Genomic DNA, 19,379 nt, shown 5'->3' on the forward strand with positions numbered 1-19,379 from the left:
TAGCTCATGCAATAAAGAAAAAAAAATCCTTTATTAGCTCAATGAAAAGACGTCCGCTTCACACACAGCGGACACGGGTTTGATCCCTAGTCTGGGCGTACCATTTGTTTTCAAACATTTTGCGATGATTAATTTTTTTAGATCGCAGCTCTTAGGCGCCCGTTTCCGGCTTGAGTAGCGTCGCCGTCGGCGTAACCAAGGTCACCCCAAGGTCACGCGAATCCCCAGGTCACGTGGCCCCGCCCAAGGTCACCCCAAGGTCACGTGACCCCCAAGTGACCCCCAAGGTCACGTGACCCTCAAGGTCACGTGAACCCCCAGGTAACATGACCCCCAGGTCACGTGGCCCCCCCCCCCCCGTCACGCGACACCCCCCCCCCCCCGAGGTCACGTGACCCCCTCCCCCCGAGGTCAGGTGACCCCCTCGGAGCATATTAAAGAATGAGGAAGGAGGACGAGAAGGAGGAGGAGGAGCGGTCTACCCTCCCCTTAGTGCCCTTCCCTCCTCCTCCTCAAGAGCTGCGCTCCAATTCGGCGTTGCAGGGAGTTGTAAACGGCTTTCACTTTTTTTTCACAATTATCACTGAAAAAAAAAAACAATTGCTGTGTACGATACGTCGCTGAACTAAATGGTATGGGATTCCATTTTTGACACCTCTGCCGCACAATGCCACTTTCAGACATGAGGCAGCTCTTCACTAAACATCTTCGGAGTATTCTTTTCGAAGCCGATCACGGGAATTCCCCATGGGCACTCACTACTAATGCCCAACACTTCAATGAACAAAACCACTCATCTTGAAGCACAGAACAGCGAGCGGAACGCACGGCGAATGGATCGCGAACGCATTTCGTCTGCTGCACCCGGAAAAAAAATCGCCCGGTCGGGTGTAGCCACGTGACTTCCGCCACTCACTCTCTCCTCTCCACATCTCGGTGCGGTGCATGGGTTTCGGTTTCAGTTTCGAGCAGTTGCGTGTTTTTGGCTTTATTAAAAAAATATGTGACTCTAGCAAAATATTAATTGGGTAGTATTCCGACACCATAATAAACCGCCTGGCAAAAAATGAAAAAAAAAATTTTGGGGGGGGGGGGGGGGGAGTGTCAGTGTTTTTTTAAGGGGACCGCTAAATCTCTCCCTGGAGAACGACCTTCCCAGGTTTTGGGGTGGCGGCCACGCAAAAGGGGGCCCTCGATTAGGCTCATGCAAAAGAACGGATCGCGACTCAATCTTGTCATCTGTCAATGATGTGTGCGCGAGTCCATTTGGCTCTCAGGTCGGTTAGCACTGCGAACTTCCTGTGTCCGCGGCTCGCTCGACCGCAGGGTCTTTTTGTGGACCCCTGTTTCCTAAAAAGAATGCTGTTGGATACAGATATATTTATTTTGGCATGGAGTTAACGACCCCGGCGTTCTGACTAGTTTTTCTGGTAGCCGTCGGCCATGCGGTAGGATGGGAATCGGGTTCTCTCCCCGTACGTAAAGGTGCGCACACACTCACTGCCTAGAGGCTCTAGCTAAGCTTAGAGCATCGCCACTCCACTCTCCGACTGCCCTCCAAGTCGATTTGGACAATGAGGAAAAAAAAGAGAGAGAGATGTATGTCAGTCACAACACGACAAAGTGAACCTGGACCTTGGTCCTTCTCCTCGTGGCAGGCTTCTGGCGGCATCATGAAAAAATTATATCCGTCACATCGCCTGATGTGGAACCCATGTATCTCAAAACACTTCCCTATGTACCACTCGAACTAACAGCACCATCCACCCTTAAAAACTAGCGCATTTACGCTCATTCCGCAAAATCACCAAACATGCAGGCTTTTTTTGTTTTTATTGCATGCTATCAAAATATCCGAATCTTTGAAACTAAACAATTTGACGTGCTCTCCTCCTCTGCTTAAACTGATCGTCTCCATTGCGACACCATTGCGCCTCCTCCTATTCTTCATGTGCGCATACGCGGTTCGCGGGACGAGGGACTCACTGAATGTGCCGCAGTCTTATTCACAGTGCCTCGCTAAAGAAAAGAGCGGAGTCAATAAAAGGTAGCTGGGCACAAGCGGCAAAAAGTGAAATGGGAAACTGGGCTTGAGGAATTAGAGCCCGATTCTTCCGCGGGGAAGCAGGGTGCGCTCTGAGGGAAAGGAGGAAACGAGAGCACGCGGGGATGTTATAGCACTGAGCTACAGTGGCTTAAAGGGGGGGGGGGGGGGTTGTGTAACGAACGAAACCGGAGAAGCGGCACAGCGTTAGAAGACGGCCGCGGGTGGCGTTTCCGCTTGCAGCACCGTCGTTCCGGCTATGGCTCCGGCTTGGCTGCTTGATCAGCTTGGCTCCGGCCAGCTCCGGCCGATTCGCAGCCAGCTGTCGACCCTTGTGTCGACTACACTGTCGTCTGCTAGTTTCACATTTCTATTCACCTTCAAACACAAATCATGTCGTTGGTAGTTCACTGAAAACAAATAATTGTTTTTGATGTATTTATATCAATTATGAAGCGTGATAGGGTGCCTCTATCTGCCGGCCGATTGAGGCACCTAACGGAGCTGCGGATCGAAGCGCCACTTACACCGTCTTCCAAGGAGCGGCCGTTCCCGATGCATTGGTGGAGGCTACGCGGTTACTACACTGCCCCCTTTAAGCCACTTTAACTGAGCTCTGGCTAGAATGATTAGTGGGTAGATGAAAAACTTTGTCTATATAGGCTTCACTACTCTTTCTGCTAGCATGGTGTACCCGAATTGTGGTTATGTATGGACGTCGAGATGCTTATGATCTTGATGTTCGCTCATGGAATTGTCTCCGGTAAACCGTCCCAAGATATCTCATCGGCCTGGATGCTTTCAATTTGGTCAAGAACCAAATATTTCGCATTTCGTCTGACGATGCCATTCCTTTCCTTGTGCTTACAGAGTAAAAACGTGGCCCGTCGTCATTCCAAAATATCGTTCCTGATTTCTTTAAGTCTGTTATCCAGACTTTTTACAATGACTCTGGCGGATTGCTAACTCTATGACGCCTGTTGAAATCGGTCGCCTCCTTAACATTTGAAAATTAAAACAGCGCAAGGAATTAGGGGCCACATGAAGAAAGACGCACATTAAGCGCTGACTCACAAGTAAGTTTTAAAGATCGATACAGCGCCATATATATTAGCACACTCAAGAGCAAAGAGAGATAAAAAGGAACAGAAGATCAGCTTTAAAAAAAACACATCTCTTAAAAAACGCCAAAAAGTCGCAAAAAGTAAGGCGCACAACACAAGCACAGCATGGTACAAGAAAAGCAATCTTTTTTTTGAGAGAGAGAGAGAAAAATTAAAGGACTGATGACGGAGACATAAACTAACATTGCGATATCCAAGGCATCAAGAATTTCACGTGTCACCTGGTAAAGGTGACGTTTTACAGCCTCACATCTTTGAAACTCAAGCACGCAATAACTGTCACGGCAATGAGTGCCAGGGTGACCAGATATCACCGAGGACGTATTGTAAGCACATTCTCTTAAACTGTCATTAAGACCGCGGCCCGTTTGGCGCACATAACGCTTGCCGCAGGACATAGAAAGTGAATAAACAACCTTTCAACACAAGTGACGAAATTATCAGAATATGTCATCTTGCACAAACTAGCATCTCTAACAGGGCGATTGACGGCTCTGTGTGAAGTAGCCGGCCATGCCTTCACGGCAGCCAACATCTCCGATCTCTTCTTTTGTTTCTTTTTTTTTGTGTCATTTAATAAAGAAAGAAAAAAGACGGCTCTGCTCAACCGTGACAGTTTGTCAGGAGCGGACAACAACACGTCCGCAACACATCTGCCTGCAATTCTTTCGAGACTGAGCCAAATCAAGAATATAGGAAATGCCTCGAAAGTTTTCCTTCCAACGTGGTCTTTTTTTTTTTTTTTTGTAGTTACTTCACGTGCCACAGACCCCATCTCTTCTTTTTTCTTAGTGGGGACTCGAATACCTTCATCAACATGTGTAAAGTAAATCCAGCGAATGTGAGGCGCTCACTTTGCTTATATAAGCAAGGTTGAATTTCGTGAAAGCAAGACTTCCACGGAGCATGTGTCTAGCAAGTCCTTGGAATCACCCGCTATACAATTTTTGAGTGTGGTGACTCAAACTGCAGCCATGCATGCTGCCTTGAGCTGCCGACATGGCAGAAGGTCGCCGTCTGGAGCTGCCGCCGGTTGTTCTAGACAGATATCTGAAGCAGGAAAGTGTTTATTGAGGATTTGTTTAAATTTGCAACCTTCTCGGCAACACATAAGCTGTCTTCACACCTGTGTGGCTGTCTAGAGGGAGTGTCAGCTTAGCATTTGCTTGGCGTTCAGTTTTTCTGTTTTAAGATAGAGAGGTTAGGTACTCTTGGATGAAGCAGCTCTGTAGGGACCGGTATACCTGAGTCCGAAACTTTCTGCTAAACAGGACTTCAGGACTGAATCCACCACTCAGTGGTTTGGCACAGTATGACAAAAGTGCGTTATAGGGGTCAGCCGACTTCTTGAACTTCATTTTTGCTAGCTTCACGGCAGCTTTTGCTTCGCAGTTACTTCGAGGATATTTGGGGATCGTATGACGTGTCGAAAGCCCCAATCTTTGCTGAATGACACGAACGCCGATCTAAATTGGGGGCACTTATCTGTTACGACTGTTGTCCGCACGCCATGTCTAGCAAAAATAAACTTTGCTTTCATAATGGTCGTTTCTTGTTTTTGATCTTTGAGGATGTCCACTTTAAAGTAGAAAAAAGATATTCAGTGACAAGAAGGTAGTTCTCGCTTTCGATGTAGGGGTAGTCAATGGCCACCTTTTGCCACGGACGACCTGAAAGCGCTCTCGGGATGAGCAGCTGATTTCTGTGCTGCTGTAGACAATCTGAACACTGATCAACCATGTTCGAAATGTCTCTAGTAATGCCAGGCTACCAATACAATTTTTAAGTTCGCTTTGAACACTTGACGACGTCCTCATGCTCATCGTATAGGAACTGTGGTAGAGAGGGCCTCATTAATATACGTATGAGGTACCGTGAGATTTTCATTATAATGCCAGCTTGTAACCTAAGCTTGTTTTTCAACTGCCAATATTGCGCGGCAATCCTGGGGGGGGGGGGGGGGGGGATTTAACTTGCTCTTGGCCACCCGTCGATAATAAACTTTTACAAGGCACCCTTGACGGGATCATTGTTTGAGGTGCCGACAGTTGTTCAAAACGGACGTCTGGGGCAGGTACGCGTTGAATGAGATATTTCTAAAATTCTGCAAGCTCCACGGCAACACATGAGCTGTCTTCACTTTTGTAGGGGTTGTCCAGAGAGAGTGTCAGATACTTCTAGGTCTTTTCCCGGGACATGCTCCATCGTGAAGCCGTACCTCATCATGCTGAGACATATTCGCTGAGGCCTGGGTGTAAAGTCGTCCACGAGTTTTCTGGTTAACATTGGTGTCAGAGCATCGTGATCTGTCTATATGGGAAAAGTTAGCCCCACGAGGTAGTCTTTCAGCTTTCCGCCAGCCCAGGCAATCGCAAGTGCTTCGTTTTCGAACTGCGAGCACCCTTCTCCCCTGTGAGTTCATAGTATTGAAATGTAGGCGGCTGCCCGGATCGTTTCATCTTCCTGGAGCTGTACTACCGCGGACTTTATTAGCAATAACACGGCGGCCGTGACCGTTCCGTACCCTCAGCGCCACACTACTTCCGATGTTTGATCCACAGACTATTGTGGGTGCCTCTTTCGGTAAGGAGATTCCCTGACTCGCGGAAACGAGTCAGGCAAACGTTCTACAAAGGGGACATACGGAACTAAGCACATTAACACAGCATTTCTCACACACGAAAAGAACATGAACAGGCGTCTGTTCAATTAATAAATATAATCTATCGAGATATGTATACAATCGTCAGCAACAAGTATGCTTAGCTCGGTATGTCTGTTGGTTGTTGGGCTAACTCGTTTCCGCGAGTCACGAAATTTCCGTGCCTGAAGAGGCACACACAGAACCCCGTGAAGCAAACATAGGTAACTGCTGTGGCGGCTTCTTCTTTGCATCTAGCAGTCCACTAGGGGAGAGTGTGATCACAACCTGGAAGAGCGATTCAGCCGTTAATATTATCGCTTTCATCGGGGAGGAGAGTGCCAGGACTGGTCTAGATGTCAGATTCTAACCGACTCTGTAGAAAGCTCGTTAGTGAGGAGTCTCTGAGGCGAATTCTGCATCCCTATGATGTAGCTCTTGCAAGGGTTGAAGCACGTTGGCCAGGTTTGGTATGAATCTTGCTAGAAAGTTAACCATGCCTGGAAACCTTTTAGAACGCTGCTCTTAGGCCCCCGTTTTTGGGTTGAGCGGCGTCGCCGTCGGCGTAACCGCGCGTCGCATTATGGGACGTTTCCTACAATGACGTAACACTTGACGTCACGTGTGACGTTACGAAGGTAAAAATGTATCGCTAGATTTGGCGGGAGATATAGCGAGAAACTTTTTCAGCTAAATTAAGCGGGGAACGTTTTTCGCAAAATTTAGCGGACAAATTTCCCCGCTAAATTTAGCGGAAAAATTTACCGCTAAATTTAACAGACAAATTTTCGGCCAAATTTCGCGGGAAAATTTTACCCTCATGACGTCACACGTGACGTGATGTCACGTGTGACGTCACGTGAAATTTAGCGGGAAAACCTTTCCGCTAGATTTAGTAAATTTACCAACAAAAATTTCTCTTAATTTAGCTGGAAATTTAGCGAAAATTTCCAGCTAAATGGGAGGGGAGCAGGAGATTAGGAGGTGATGATACAGAGGGGGAGGAGGGGCATGCCCTCCCCTCCGTGCCCTCCCCTCCTCCTGCTCAAAAGCTGCGCTCTAATTCGGCATTACAGAGAATTGTAAACGTCTCATATTTTTAGCACTGCGGGGTTCTCTTGAGAAGGCATGTTTAATAAACTGGAGATCTTTTCTGTCTGGGATTTCACCTCTGTGATCAATCAGGTGTCCCAAAAACAGAATCGTTCTTGAGCGAGAACGCACTTCTTGGCGCCTAGAATGATCCCGTTTTCTTGCAGTCTTGTGAAAAATTTTTGGAGACGAATGTTATGTTCCCTTCTGTGCTTGCCCAAATAAAGATATCGTCGATATGGCATGTGACCCCATGAGCCTATCAATAGTTTGGTGCAGTATTCTCTGAAAGTCCACAAAACGCCAGACTGGACGATTAAATTTGTATCGACAGAAGGGTGTAATGAAAGTCGTTAGCATGGTAGACTGGGTGCAACTCGATGTGGTAAAACCTGGAGTACTATTAAGATGAGAGAATAATTTTGCCTGTACGGGGCTGTTCTTTGCTCCGGATTGGTTGACACTTCCTTAAAACACTTTTGTTAAGGGATGCATAGTTTACGCAGATGCAAACATCGACATTCTTTTTTGGAACCACCACGATGGGGGAGCACCATTATGTTGGTTCCTGAACTTCGGCTATAACACCTTCCTCCATTTTCGGATTTTGTTGTTCGACTGCTTTCTCGAGTGTTACAGGTGTACGTAGTGGCGACGACCAAGGAACTGAATAATCATCCAATTTTTGCTTTATTTCTCATGAGTATACAGCCCCACCCATGCCTTTAAAAACCGAAGGATGTTTTTCGATTAGATTAAGGACTCGTGGAGTCGACACTTCGTTTTCTCCTTGAAGAATGTTAGAAGCTTCTTTGAGGTGAGCGCCTAGAAGTCCCTCGTTGACGTATTTTATAACGTAGAACTCTCCCGCCTCATCAGCGTCTTCGAAAGTTACCTGCTGCATGCCGAGAACATAGATGCGCTTTCTAGTTGGTACAAAAAGGCCCGTCCTTTTCGGGCTGTTGGAGACTAGCCGGATCATGTAGCTTGGAGAGCAGGGGCTCTGACGACAGAGACGTCAGCCTCAGTGTCTAAACGAAAGTTCACCTCTTCGCTCCTGACACAGTGTGAGACTCGCCAAGGAGTCCATTTGCTGGATGAGGTCACATTTTCTGTGAGCTGAACGTCTTCGAAGAGCTGCTTGGTAGCTGTCCTAGGGTCTGAGGTATGACGCAAAATGTTTGCCTTTGGTGTGTAGACGGTTGCAAAGTTATATGACTTTCCGCATTTGTGGCAAATACATTTTGATGCTGGGCAGTCCTTTCGTTTATGGATGACGCGGTTTCCGCATCAATAGCGCGCATAAAGGACTTTTGCAGCCGCTACCTCCTTCTCTGCTAACATCGTTTTCTTTCCAAAGACTTTGAGGTGTTCGACTTGAACTTGATCAAACGGTTTTGCATCCTCCTTTCGAAGGGCATGTTTTGGTTTGCGACGATATCAGTTTTATTTTGCGAGGAGGACTGCTCCTTCGAGTATCAATTCACTCTCTAGTTGAAGTTTCAAGGACGCTCGTTTATCACGAACGCCAACCCAACATGGTCGCGAAGAAGCTCATTGGTGAGTTGGCCGTACACTAACGTCTTGATAATCGTATAAAGCGCCGTGATAAAGTCTGCGACAGGTTCACTATCTTTTTGGATACTACTGTGTAACACAGCTCAGTCGTAACATAGACTGCGTTTTTTTCAATGATGAAGTGTGCCTCCAAAGCTTGGATGGCAGATGAATAGCTGTCAGTTGTGTAGGTCACAATGTAGAGCGTCACTTAGGTGCATTCTGCCTTGGGTACAATCAGGTAAATGAGGAAGTTTACCTGATCAGCCTAGGCTTGCCGAAAACGCTCACAGCGGCGTTTACGTTTTCTGCATTGTTCTGGTTCAAGTGAGAACTGTTCAGGAACACTGAGTTGATATGGCCCTCGAAGAGGTGGCTGGCTCAGGAGTCAACGCGAAAACAGGACTGAGCGCTTAGGCCTAGTCCCGTAACAGTGCAGCGTTGTAGCCCAAAAGACTTGATCACCCTTTGTCAGCTCGGCTCTTCACTTGCGATTGCGACGATAGCGGATCATTCCCAAAAGTTCTGACCATATGATTTGTGATAGATGTGTTCACTCAACTGTGTACACGCGGGATGATGTGATGGATATAGTTTGTCATGAACCAGCCCGACGCCCGCCTAAAAAAGGAAGACCGAACTCCGTATCCGCTTCGTCGTATTCTCACTGGGATACACAATAGGCAGAATGACCCTTAGTTTTTCAGTGCATCTGGTGGATGGTGCTCTTAGTCTAGGTGGCGCATAGGGCTGTTTTATTGAAGTGGATTACTTTACACCATTAACTTATTGTGACGCTGGGCGCGCTTCCATTCATAACCACACTGATAAAAGACTTCGCGCGGATTTTGTCTGTGTCACCTATAGAGGGAAAGCGCGCTTTCCTGCTAATTTCATTCCACCTCGTTCTGCGCGCTCTATCTACACCACCTGTTTCTGCTCCTCTCTTCTTTTTCTTTTTTTTTCCCCCTTTCTACCCTTCTCCGCTCCGTGCTTTTTCACACCCCTGCTGCTTCGGATCTTCCTGCGTGCTAGGTCTGTAGCTCAGTCAGCAGCGTACTCGGCTTCCACGCCGGTGACTGGGGTTCTATCTCTGGCACCGGTTACCGTTTGATTCAAGGTCGTTTAGCGGTTACGGACTGACCGAAGTACATATTTCCTGCTTACCCAACTTCTGAGGTTTTATGGCCTTATAAAACTACCGTTTTAATAACGAAAACGTTTGAGAGCAGTGCCCGATGTTCAAATAAATTCCCCATGCATAAACCCAAAACATTCATAAAAACCCGTATACATACTGCACGGCTGTCTTAAATCTGCAGTGCTAACTAGCGTAATTTTTTTGTTTTGTTACTTTATTTCGCCCACTCAAGGCCTTTTGCAGCCGTCGCTAATATAAAGGTTGGGTTTCGCATGGCTCTAGAAGCACTGTACTTCTCTTCTACCCGTGAAAAATATATTTAATAAGGTGCTCTAAGATTGGTCACTATTTCAAAGCAACGTTTTACTGAATCAAGAAAGTGTTCACGATACGAAATCTTTACAATTTGTATAAATTGACTAGAGCTCGTCATTGTCCTCGCTCAGTTAGCTTGTCGAAGAACATAAAGTGCCAAAAGGGCGACATCTCTTGGGCGCCATTTTAATAAAGTTACACGATACAATAAATCCCAGCAGCCATAGACCGTTTCATTAGGGTCATAGCAGAGAGGGTAAAAGAGAAAAAAATGCACTCCCCCTCTCACCCCTCATGTCGTCCGCTCCGCCGAGTGGGCTGTAGCTCGCGTCCGGCTGGAGTGCAAACTTTCTTTAAAATCGCGTCATTTTGGAACTGTCAAGCGCAGATGCGCAGATTTTGGTATGCCAGTTGTCGTGTAATATTATGCTAGATAAAAAGACTCACAGGGTCTAATTGCGCTGTTACCTGTGTGCAAATAAAAAAAAAATAGAGAAAACTGTGTCAGATTGGCCGTTCTCTTTGGCGAAAAGTAAAACCGGTTGCTGTACCTTTTTTACTATACAAAGTTCGTACTGGTGTAGGCCTTTAGCGACCATGAGTGGAAGTCTGAAATAATAAATAAAACGTGCTCTCCTGCCGCAATACACGCAGTAGTTGAGGGTAGTACTGCCGGCTGACTCAACTGCAATTTAAGTAACGGAAAAAGGATATGCTAGTTGATCATTTAGCGAAATAGAACAACAGAGATCTATATAGCTGATTTTGGAGTAGCCACAACTACTCTAAGAACGCGAACCACTTCACAACGGCAGCCACGAGCGAGAGTTCTATGTTCCGTACTGCCCGCCGCTACAGCCCAAAGATGGAGAATGGCAACCTCCCGTTTTGTCGTGTGCTAGCGGAGTCGGGCGCGTGCCCTCTCTCTCGTTTTACCCCGCCGAACCCGCTGAACTTCCCGGATGTGTGGAGAGGGCGCTGCGGTCGAACAAAATGGTGCCGCCCAGAGAGCGCTAAATGGAATGATCTATATTAGCCCGCAAAATAATGTTATATACAGATTTGTAAAAAACGCACGTGGACTTTATGTGGATACTTCGAAATAATCATATGGGGCAGAACAAGGAAGGCGGGAACGTCACTCACCTTCAGCATACTTTGCGCACATCATGAAGTCGTCGTATGTAGAGTTTTCAAACGCCTTCCGGCAAGTTTCCTGCGTCTGAATGCGTAACTTGAGTTGTTTCAGCCGAAAAACTGGCCTTTTTTGCTGCTCAATGCCCCAGCCAATCACAAAAGCGGTCTGGTTCACAATGTAGAAGGGCAGCCGCTGCGACAGGCGGTCTATAAAAATTCAGAGGGACAATTAATTGAGCTTATGTTACATACAGAGAGTCAATGCTTAAAGGGGTACTCTGGCGATTTTTGAGCTACCTCAACTAACTATATTTTCTGACTCCCCGGCCTTTACCCTTTCATGTATGCTACTTAGTATCGCGAAATTCATAATAGTTATTGCGAAATCGGCAAATGAAAATGAGGCAAAAACAAACATTCAAATATACCCGCCCTTTTCGGGGCCGTGACGTCAGTGGAAGGCAAGCTTGCCAGTCGGGCGAGCAGTCTAAAAAATAGAATATGCCAATCATTTGTTCCGTGCTGGAGCGCGGGGACTGGAGCGAGCTTCCAAAGCATTCATTTGACACCACGAAACTGCTTCGAATCAGTTGGGAACACATTCTACAGTCCAAAGAGTGAACCCCTGCACTTCCACTGACGTCACGTTTTCGTTGTTGCCAGTAGAAACTTTCACTTTGAAAAACACGGTCAGGACCAAAATTGTAAATTCAATAACTTCGTGAAAAAAAAATTATTTTGACCTAATATTTGGGATACTATTTTAGTGATGTTTATTGACGAGTTTAGCAAAATTTCTAGCAAATCGGGGACCATGAAGAAATCGGCGGAGTACCCCTTTAAAAGGATTTCGGATCAAACAAGATGGCATCGTCATAATCAATTTTTGAGGTTCAATAACGTTCCCATTAAAAATAACTTCTTCTAGAATATTAAATTATAAATTAATTGCTATGTGAAAAACAAGTCGTCTGCTTTTTCTTTTTTTTTTGGGAGGGGGGGGGGGTTGAGGTGACGTCATAAAGACGCCGAGTTCTGATTGGCTCTGATCGAAGGATAGTGTGTAGACCTCAAAGCAAGTTGCGTTGATGTCTACCCACTATCCTTCCAATCAGAGTCAATCACAGCTCGGCGTTCTGACGTCACCACAACCCCCGCAAACGTAAGCAGACAAACTTGCGCGCCGCAATGCTTAGTTTTTCAGTCTCTGGTGATTTTAAAGCCACCTTGAAGTAAAATCACACCAAATTCAGACACTTCATTATGACCAATAGAATTAAGATGATGAGGACCTCGTCCGGGAACAAGTGTACGAATGTGACTTCTACGCGGATTCGCACGTGTTGGAACAATTGTTCCAGTTTCTCCTCTATATTGAATGTGGCCGTTTTGACATTGAACCAAAGCCAACCGCGTTTCCTGAATTGCATTCAAACGTCTCGTTCATTTTCCAATTAAATTTGTTTGTTGTACTCGATGATATTCAGCCAACCATAAATCTGAACACAAAACAGAGCTATTATTTTTATAAATTACAAAACCTAGACGGACCAGCCTTCGTCCAATGCTGTTTCTGGACAATCTTTAAAATCGTGTGACTTTTAAAGGCGATACGAGGCGCACGTTGAACTATAGCCTTTAATATTTCATCGGTATGTAAAATATTCGTAATTTATAACCAGCTAGATGTCTACCGACTTCTTCTACCAAAAGGTTCACTTTTCAATATTCATGTGGTGTCGAGGATATTATTAATGATTGCCAACTATGACTGATATAGAAAATGAGTCGTAAGTTGCAGTTATCTCTCTTTACCATTGTACTAAACTATAAGCACATGGAATGGCACGGCTTATCGATTTGAGTTATTTACTAAATGTGAAAGATATCGACGGTTAATAAACACCTCCCTTAGTGTTCGATCTTTTTTTCCGAAGGCCTTCTTTTCTGAACATAAACGCCTTAACCTGCTGTACGGTGTACCTCTTTTGTTTTGTATAGAATGGCAACTTTTATCATGTAAAAACTGACGTCTGTCTCTAGGCTTTCTACATAATGCTTTTTTATTATTATCTTCAGTCCTCAGTTTAAAATCAAGAAAGCCTAGATCTGTGTCAGAGTACATGATGTAAATTTAATATGTAGGTTAGAACTGTTCGCTCAGTTAATAAACTCGAAAAACAATTGTAATTTTTCTTTTTCTAAATTATAAAGATGTCCAGAAAACGTTTTGAAAAAGTGGTTTGGGTTGAAATTAAATTAGAAGACGTTCCTCTAAAGTCGTCATGTATGTATATATATATATATACTGGGTGTTTCAGAGAGCGCAGACCAAATCGCTCCTGCGAAAACTACACACCGCAACCAAAAAGGGTTTGTGGCGTTTTGGTCCTCGGCTAGGGGCCTATTTAGGAAAATTATTAAAGTCCGGGTTAATTAAGTTGTTAATTATTTTTGCGTAATTAACTTTTTTAATGTTGTGTTTCAGGGCATGGTTTAAATTAGAAAATTGCTCAACATCATCAAAATGCTCTAAATCAACAAATTGCAGAACGATAGAAGGCACGCGAAGCATTTTACGGCTTTCTGAAAAATCGCACAAATTCGACCGGTATTTAAGTTTCGGTTTGCAATCGGAGCGCATCTCGGCCCCGGCGGCACCGCGACCCGTGGAGAGATAGTGCAACCAGCCTCTGCTGCGTCGCGCGATGGCAGCGCAGCAGAGGTTGGTTGCGCTATCTCTCCACGGGGCGCGGTGCCGCCGGGGCCGAGATGCGCTCTGTTGCAAACCGAAACTTAAATACCGGCCGAATTTGTGCGATTTTTCAGAAAGCCGTAAAATGCTTCGCGTGCCTTCTATCGTTCTGCAATTTGTTGATTTAGTTTTTTTCGATGATGCTGAGCAGTTTTCTAATTTAAACCTAGCTCTTAAACACAATATTAAAAAATTAATTACGCAGAATCAATTAACAACTTAACTAACCCGGAACTAACCATCTCAAGCCCCTTTTGTTGTGATGAGTAGTTTTCGCAGGAGCGATTTGGTCTGCGTTCTCTGAAACACCATATATATATATATATATATATATATATATATACAACGGGCATGGTGGCGGGGGGCCGAAGGCGTGGGTATAGAAGAAGAAAAGAAACCTTAGTGAAAACAGCAACAACGGACGATTTAATCTTCGACGGACTCGGCCTTCGTCAGGAAGACTTTCTTCTTGACGAAGGCCGGACTCCGGCCGAAACGTCGAAGATTAAATCGTCCGTTGTTGCTGTTTTCACTAAGGGTTCTTTTCTTCTTCTATATATATATAATGAAAAAGGGAGATCGTATTGTTGTGCTATGAATCTGTGATTAGTGGGTATTTAGAAATGTGAAATGATTAGGTTTCATACTTAGACGCATGAAAATATTTAGCATATTCTTACTAAAGGCCAGTTCAGTGTATCGACGCTATCCGGAGCAACTCGTATTCCTTCATAATGTGGTACATTGATGTATATTGAGACTACGCCCATTTTCACTTGTAATACTTTGAAATATAGTCTATTTGTATAAAATGTATTATTTTTTTTTAAATTGACAGAGTATTTTATGTGTTACCTGGCCTTAGCTGCAGTACCTCTCTATATATTTTTTTTACCTATTTTAGAAATAGTGGGTCTACCTCGGTGACTTGACTTGAGTACTTTCATTAGTATATAAAAATCTCAGTGTCTAAGATTTTCTTGTAGAAAATATTTAAAGCTCTCCATGCTGTTTTTTTTTGTAGTTGTTTTAATTCTTACTTAATATTCACCTCTAAATTACGTCTGGGATCATTACCTAGCTTCCTATATTATTTAGTCCTGTTCAGTTGCCTAGCTTTTCCGTAAAGAAGGAGAGTGTTAAATATCTCCTACAAGAAAATGCTAGACCCGGGCATTTTTATATGTTAATGGCAGTGCACAATCCAAATCACCCTGGTAGACATATTATTCCTGGAGTTGGTACACACACAGAACACACCTCAGGTGTCATTGATGAACAAATTAGGGGTACTGAAGCTACAGCACCGTCATACATTAAAGACTCTTCCCATTTTCTTCATTTCATTAATGGCACAAATATTCGTTTCTTTTATAAATATATAGCTGGTGGCAATGAACGTGGTCTCATTATAAACTAATATACCACATGGTGAAGGAATAGGAAATGCTATGGTTACCGTTGAAGACGCTCAACTGGCCGATAGAAAGAATGTGGTAAATATGTTTATGCATTTAACTCCATAACTTAATAATTTTACATTTCTGAGTAACCACTACACGCAGATTTATAACGGATTCATGGAATCGCGTTTTCAGCAATCATATGCGAACATTTACATTAGGGTTCTATAGAAGTATCTACTAAATTAATTTACACACAAACCATTCTTATAAACATTCTTTCCACGATATACTTAAAATTTGATATAACGGTAAGGGCGAAGTTGTCGAATTTATTAATTTCGCAAACAGTTTTAACCCACATATTAAATTTACATAAAAGTACCCAAAAAGCGAACTAAACTTTCTTTATGTTTAACTCAGGATAGCAGAAAATCATTAAAAGGTGACATTATAAAGAACACTGATAGACGCCAGTTCTTACGTTGTGAAAGTTGCCGTCCTATACAGAACAAAAAAATGTATACCTTGCAGCCAAATTTTAAGATTAAAGCGTTTATTTTAAGACGAGGAAGCCTTTAGAGAAAAAGTCAGTACTTTTTCTCTAAAGGTCGAAAAGCCGTGCTTAGTCTGATTGTTTAATATCAATACTAAAGAGAGATGATTATAAGTTCTCACTAATTATACCATATTTATCATAGTTCCAAACCTGAATGTCATTCTACGCCATTTGAATATTCTACACATGGACAAAACATTAAAAACCATAGTTCCAAAACGGCGGTGTGTCGCCTATAAAATTCTACTCAAGTTTATGGATACGCTTAGGCAGTCTAGAAACTCTATTGTAAGTAGCACGGTCCCTTATTGGGTGTAAAATGTAATAATATTCTGTGGAATTCGTGTTCAGACTTATTTGTTGCTGACTACATTTTGAGTACAACAAACAACTCTAATTGTAAAATAAATGACAGGTTTAAATGTAACTAAAAATCTCGTTAACTGTTCAATGTAAACAAATGAATATTTATTATGAATGATTTAATTAATCAACCCTATTATCAAAAGAATGAGTATGCCCCTTGAGTGTAACCCCTAGTCCAGGGCCTCATTAATATATAAGCAATGGGATACTGGAGCAAGTGCACGAAAGCCTATGAATCTATATAAAAGTCATATTCCTACTCTTGTTTCCGGACCTGACCTCTCCAACATTAAAATATCGATCGCAGATCTTCACGCCTCCAGCAGTTTTATGCGCCTTAAATTACTCTGTCAAATTATCCAATCGAAATAACCAAGATTTTATCGGGGAAATAATTCGAAAACTCAGAATTTGATTCACACACTTTCGTTTCGTCAGTCGACAAAACCTGTGACGCAACAGAATGCTATAGCCACTAATTGTGACGTTACGTGTTTCTCGACTCCCCTCCTTACACACTTCGAGCGTTCTCCGAAGAGGGAGAGGAGGCAGCGCATAGATGGCGAGAAGGGCGAATGAAGGAGCGCCCGAAGGAGACGGCCTCCTCATCCTGTTGCATCAAGTCTCGTTTAGCGAGTGAGTTGCAATGGGGGAAGTTCTAGAGGCGCTTAAAGGGACCATGAAGGCAGTTTCGAAGTTTTATTCGACGATTGAAATGGATGTCAGCCACGTCTCAGATACTGTTGACCAAGTTCTAGCCCAAACAGAAGTTTGGGTGTCGCACCAATCAAGAAAACAGGCCCGGTAATAATAGCACCGGGAACGATTCCTGAGACCCCATCGAGGCGGCGGCAGAAAGGTGAACTAAAGTGCGCTTTCGAGGTGTGACGACAACGGGCTCCTCGTCTAGCGATTGGTTCAAACGATAGACGCACTCTTGGTTTCGATTTCGGTGGTGAGATGCGATGAAAAAAGTTTATTTGAACGTTGGATAATATTTTTAAGTTGTAGTTGGGAAATAATAGGTTTCATACCGTGTATAAAAGCATAATCTGAAGCGATCCCTCCGTTTGTCACTGGTTGAACGCATCCCGCACTGCTACCTCGGGCGCGTAACAAGCATCGAGCAACCATGGACAAAAAAGAAAAAGAAGGTACGAGCGCCGGGAGCGGCGGACTTTTGGCTTTGGTTTCGTGCGTCGTCTCGTGTTCGCTTTGCGAACTGGTGTCTCACCAATCATGCCGCGTTTATGTGCAGTAGTAGGTTGCGCGAAAGGTCGGCTAAAGACGTGCGGTCAATCGGGCGACGTTAGTTTGCATAAACTGCCGACCGATGCAGCAATGCTGCGCATTGCTGCATCGGTCGCCAATTCAGAGTTCTGCGTCCTTAGCAGCATCTGCCGTTCAGTCGGCGTGAGGTCGCTGAACAGGAGCTCAAACTCGTTTGCGAGCGCGGCGTTGTCCGTCCATTTCTTTCAGGTTTTCTTCACAGACCGCCGTACACTAGAGCGAACCACGGGAACCACACTGAGTGTGCACTAAATCCTACCGATGCCGACAGTGCTCCCTGACGTCACTTCTCTTTCCAGAGGCGAAAAATGGAAGAAATCTGAATGTTTGTTTCGGTTTCGCAAATTTATTTGCAGGTACAGAAATAAGAGTCACAACGTTCTAGAAAAAATTGTGTGGCATGCCAGGACCCCAATGCTTGCGGAAACACCTTCTTTTAAAAAAAAAATTAAATTGCCTTCATGGTCCCTTTAATATGCTACATTCTTCAAATCTCTGGCGGCAATTTGGTGGACACTTTTACGAAGGAGTCCCGATATCTGTTACAAGTTTTTACAGCGATAGCTGTTAGTGAGATACTTCGTGGTTTCGCGCCGTTTACCACGCTCTATATCCAGTCACTTTCGGCACCTTGCCCAAACATTCCAAGGGCCGTTGATTAGAAGATAACAAGAAAGCGAGATAACATGGATGGTCGGAAAAACAGACCCCGCCGGGCAATCTGGTGGTGCACCGGGATAGGTGGCCTGAAGCCGCGACAGGTATTGCGACCTCACGCCAACCACATGACCCTTGCCTAACAAAACTACTTTTTTTTTATTTACAAGGTGTATTTTCCTTTTAATTATATTATATAAAATCAAGTCATATATTTATTCAGCAGATATTTTTCATGTCCCAAGCATTCTTTTTCCCAGACTTCTTCGCGTAGCGTTTTTATACCGGCGAAAATAAACGAGGTAATTAAGAGGTTTTTAGCTGGACTGGCGAATTCCCCCCGGGTCCCGAAACGTTTCCCGCTTGAACCTATGATCGCCACAGAAGACGCAAACTATCAAGGACAATATTCTATATCAGCAATTTCCTTTCAAATTGTGTACAAAAATAAATGAATTATAATTCAAAAACTTTTAGGAAATATTTAAATGCTGGTGAAATTATTCCCTCAGACGAAACGGGGATGCGTTGTAGTGTAATATTTTTAGTTCTTGAGTAATTGACTTCTAAAGAACCAAAGACGTATTTTCGCATCTCGGTGATCGTCGCAGATGATTTGAAAGGCTCGCCAGGCTCAGATACCTTTCGCACCAGAATAAACTGTTACGTGGCTTTTGAAACTACATTAAAATCGTCACATGTTCATAAAAAGGTGTTATTGTTTTTAAAAATTATTGTGAAACGTCAAGACCCTAACCTCTTTACAATAATGTGCCTGGTTTAAACGATAATAATATGTGTTACCTTTTGTGTTATTGCTTAAAGTATATACAAAATTAAATCTTAAGCAGAGACATATTCAGAGAGTATAATATTGTTATAGTCAAATAAACTTATTTAAGAGAAAAACAGATTTGAATACAAGAGGAAACAAAAAAAATACATATTTCAACATCGTTTTAAGCCATTTTTTTATTATTTTGTGTTTGTTTGTTTTTTTGTAGAAAGCTTTTGGTGTGGTCTAAAACCACCCAATAAAATCAGATCTGATGCTATATACTTTGGATATATAAATTCGTACATTTAAAAGTACAAAATGTTTCAAGCTTTAGTATAAGATGCGAAGCTTGGTCGTTGTCATCTATATTGCTCTCAGTGATTCATTCATTCTTGACACCTTCTCAAAGTCTTTTTGGGTTTAATTTAAGTCACAATTAAATAAATTAAACCTGATACAAGCACGGGATCTGAGGTTTAATATATGAGGGTTTTTCTACACGCGTGCAATTTATTAACTT

General features: G+C 43.7%; 1 protein-coding gene across 1 annotated transcript in view; it reads right to left on the reverse strand.

Annotated features, from left to right (window-relative positions):
* LOC115324315 (complement factor B) overlaps positions 1–19,379 on the reverse strand; it is a 145,355-nt gene that overhangs the window by 1,855 nt on the left and 124,121 nt on the right. Inside the window, exon 17 of the mRNA XM_040206040.2 lies at positions 11,061–11,258. Coding sequence (XP_040061974.1) covers positions 11,061–11,258 — 198 coding nt within the window. The remainder of the gene's footprint in view (positions 1–11,060; positions 11,259–19,379) is intronic.

Source organism: Ixodes scapularis, unplaced genomic scaffold (genome assembly GCF_016920785.2).
Source record: "Ixodes scapularis isolate PalLabHiFi unplaced genomic scaffold, ASM1692078v2 PGA_scaffold3__209_contigs__length_174095766, whole genome shotgun sequence".
NCBI classification, from domain to species: Eukaryota; Metazoa; Arthropoda; class Arachnida; order Ixodida; family Ixodidae; genus Ixodes; species Ixodes scapularis.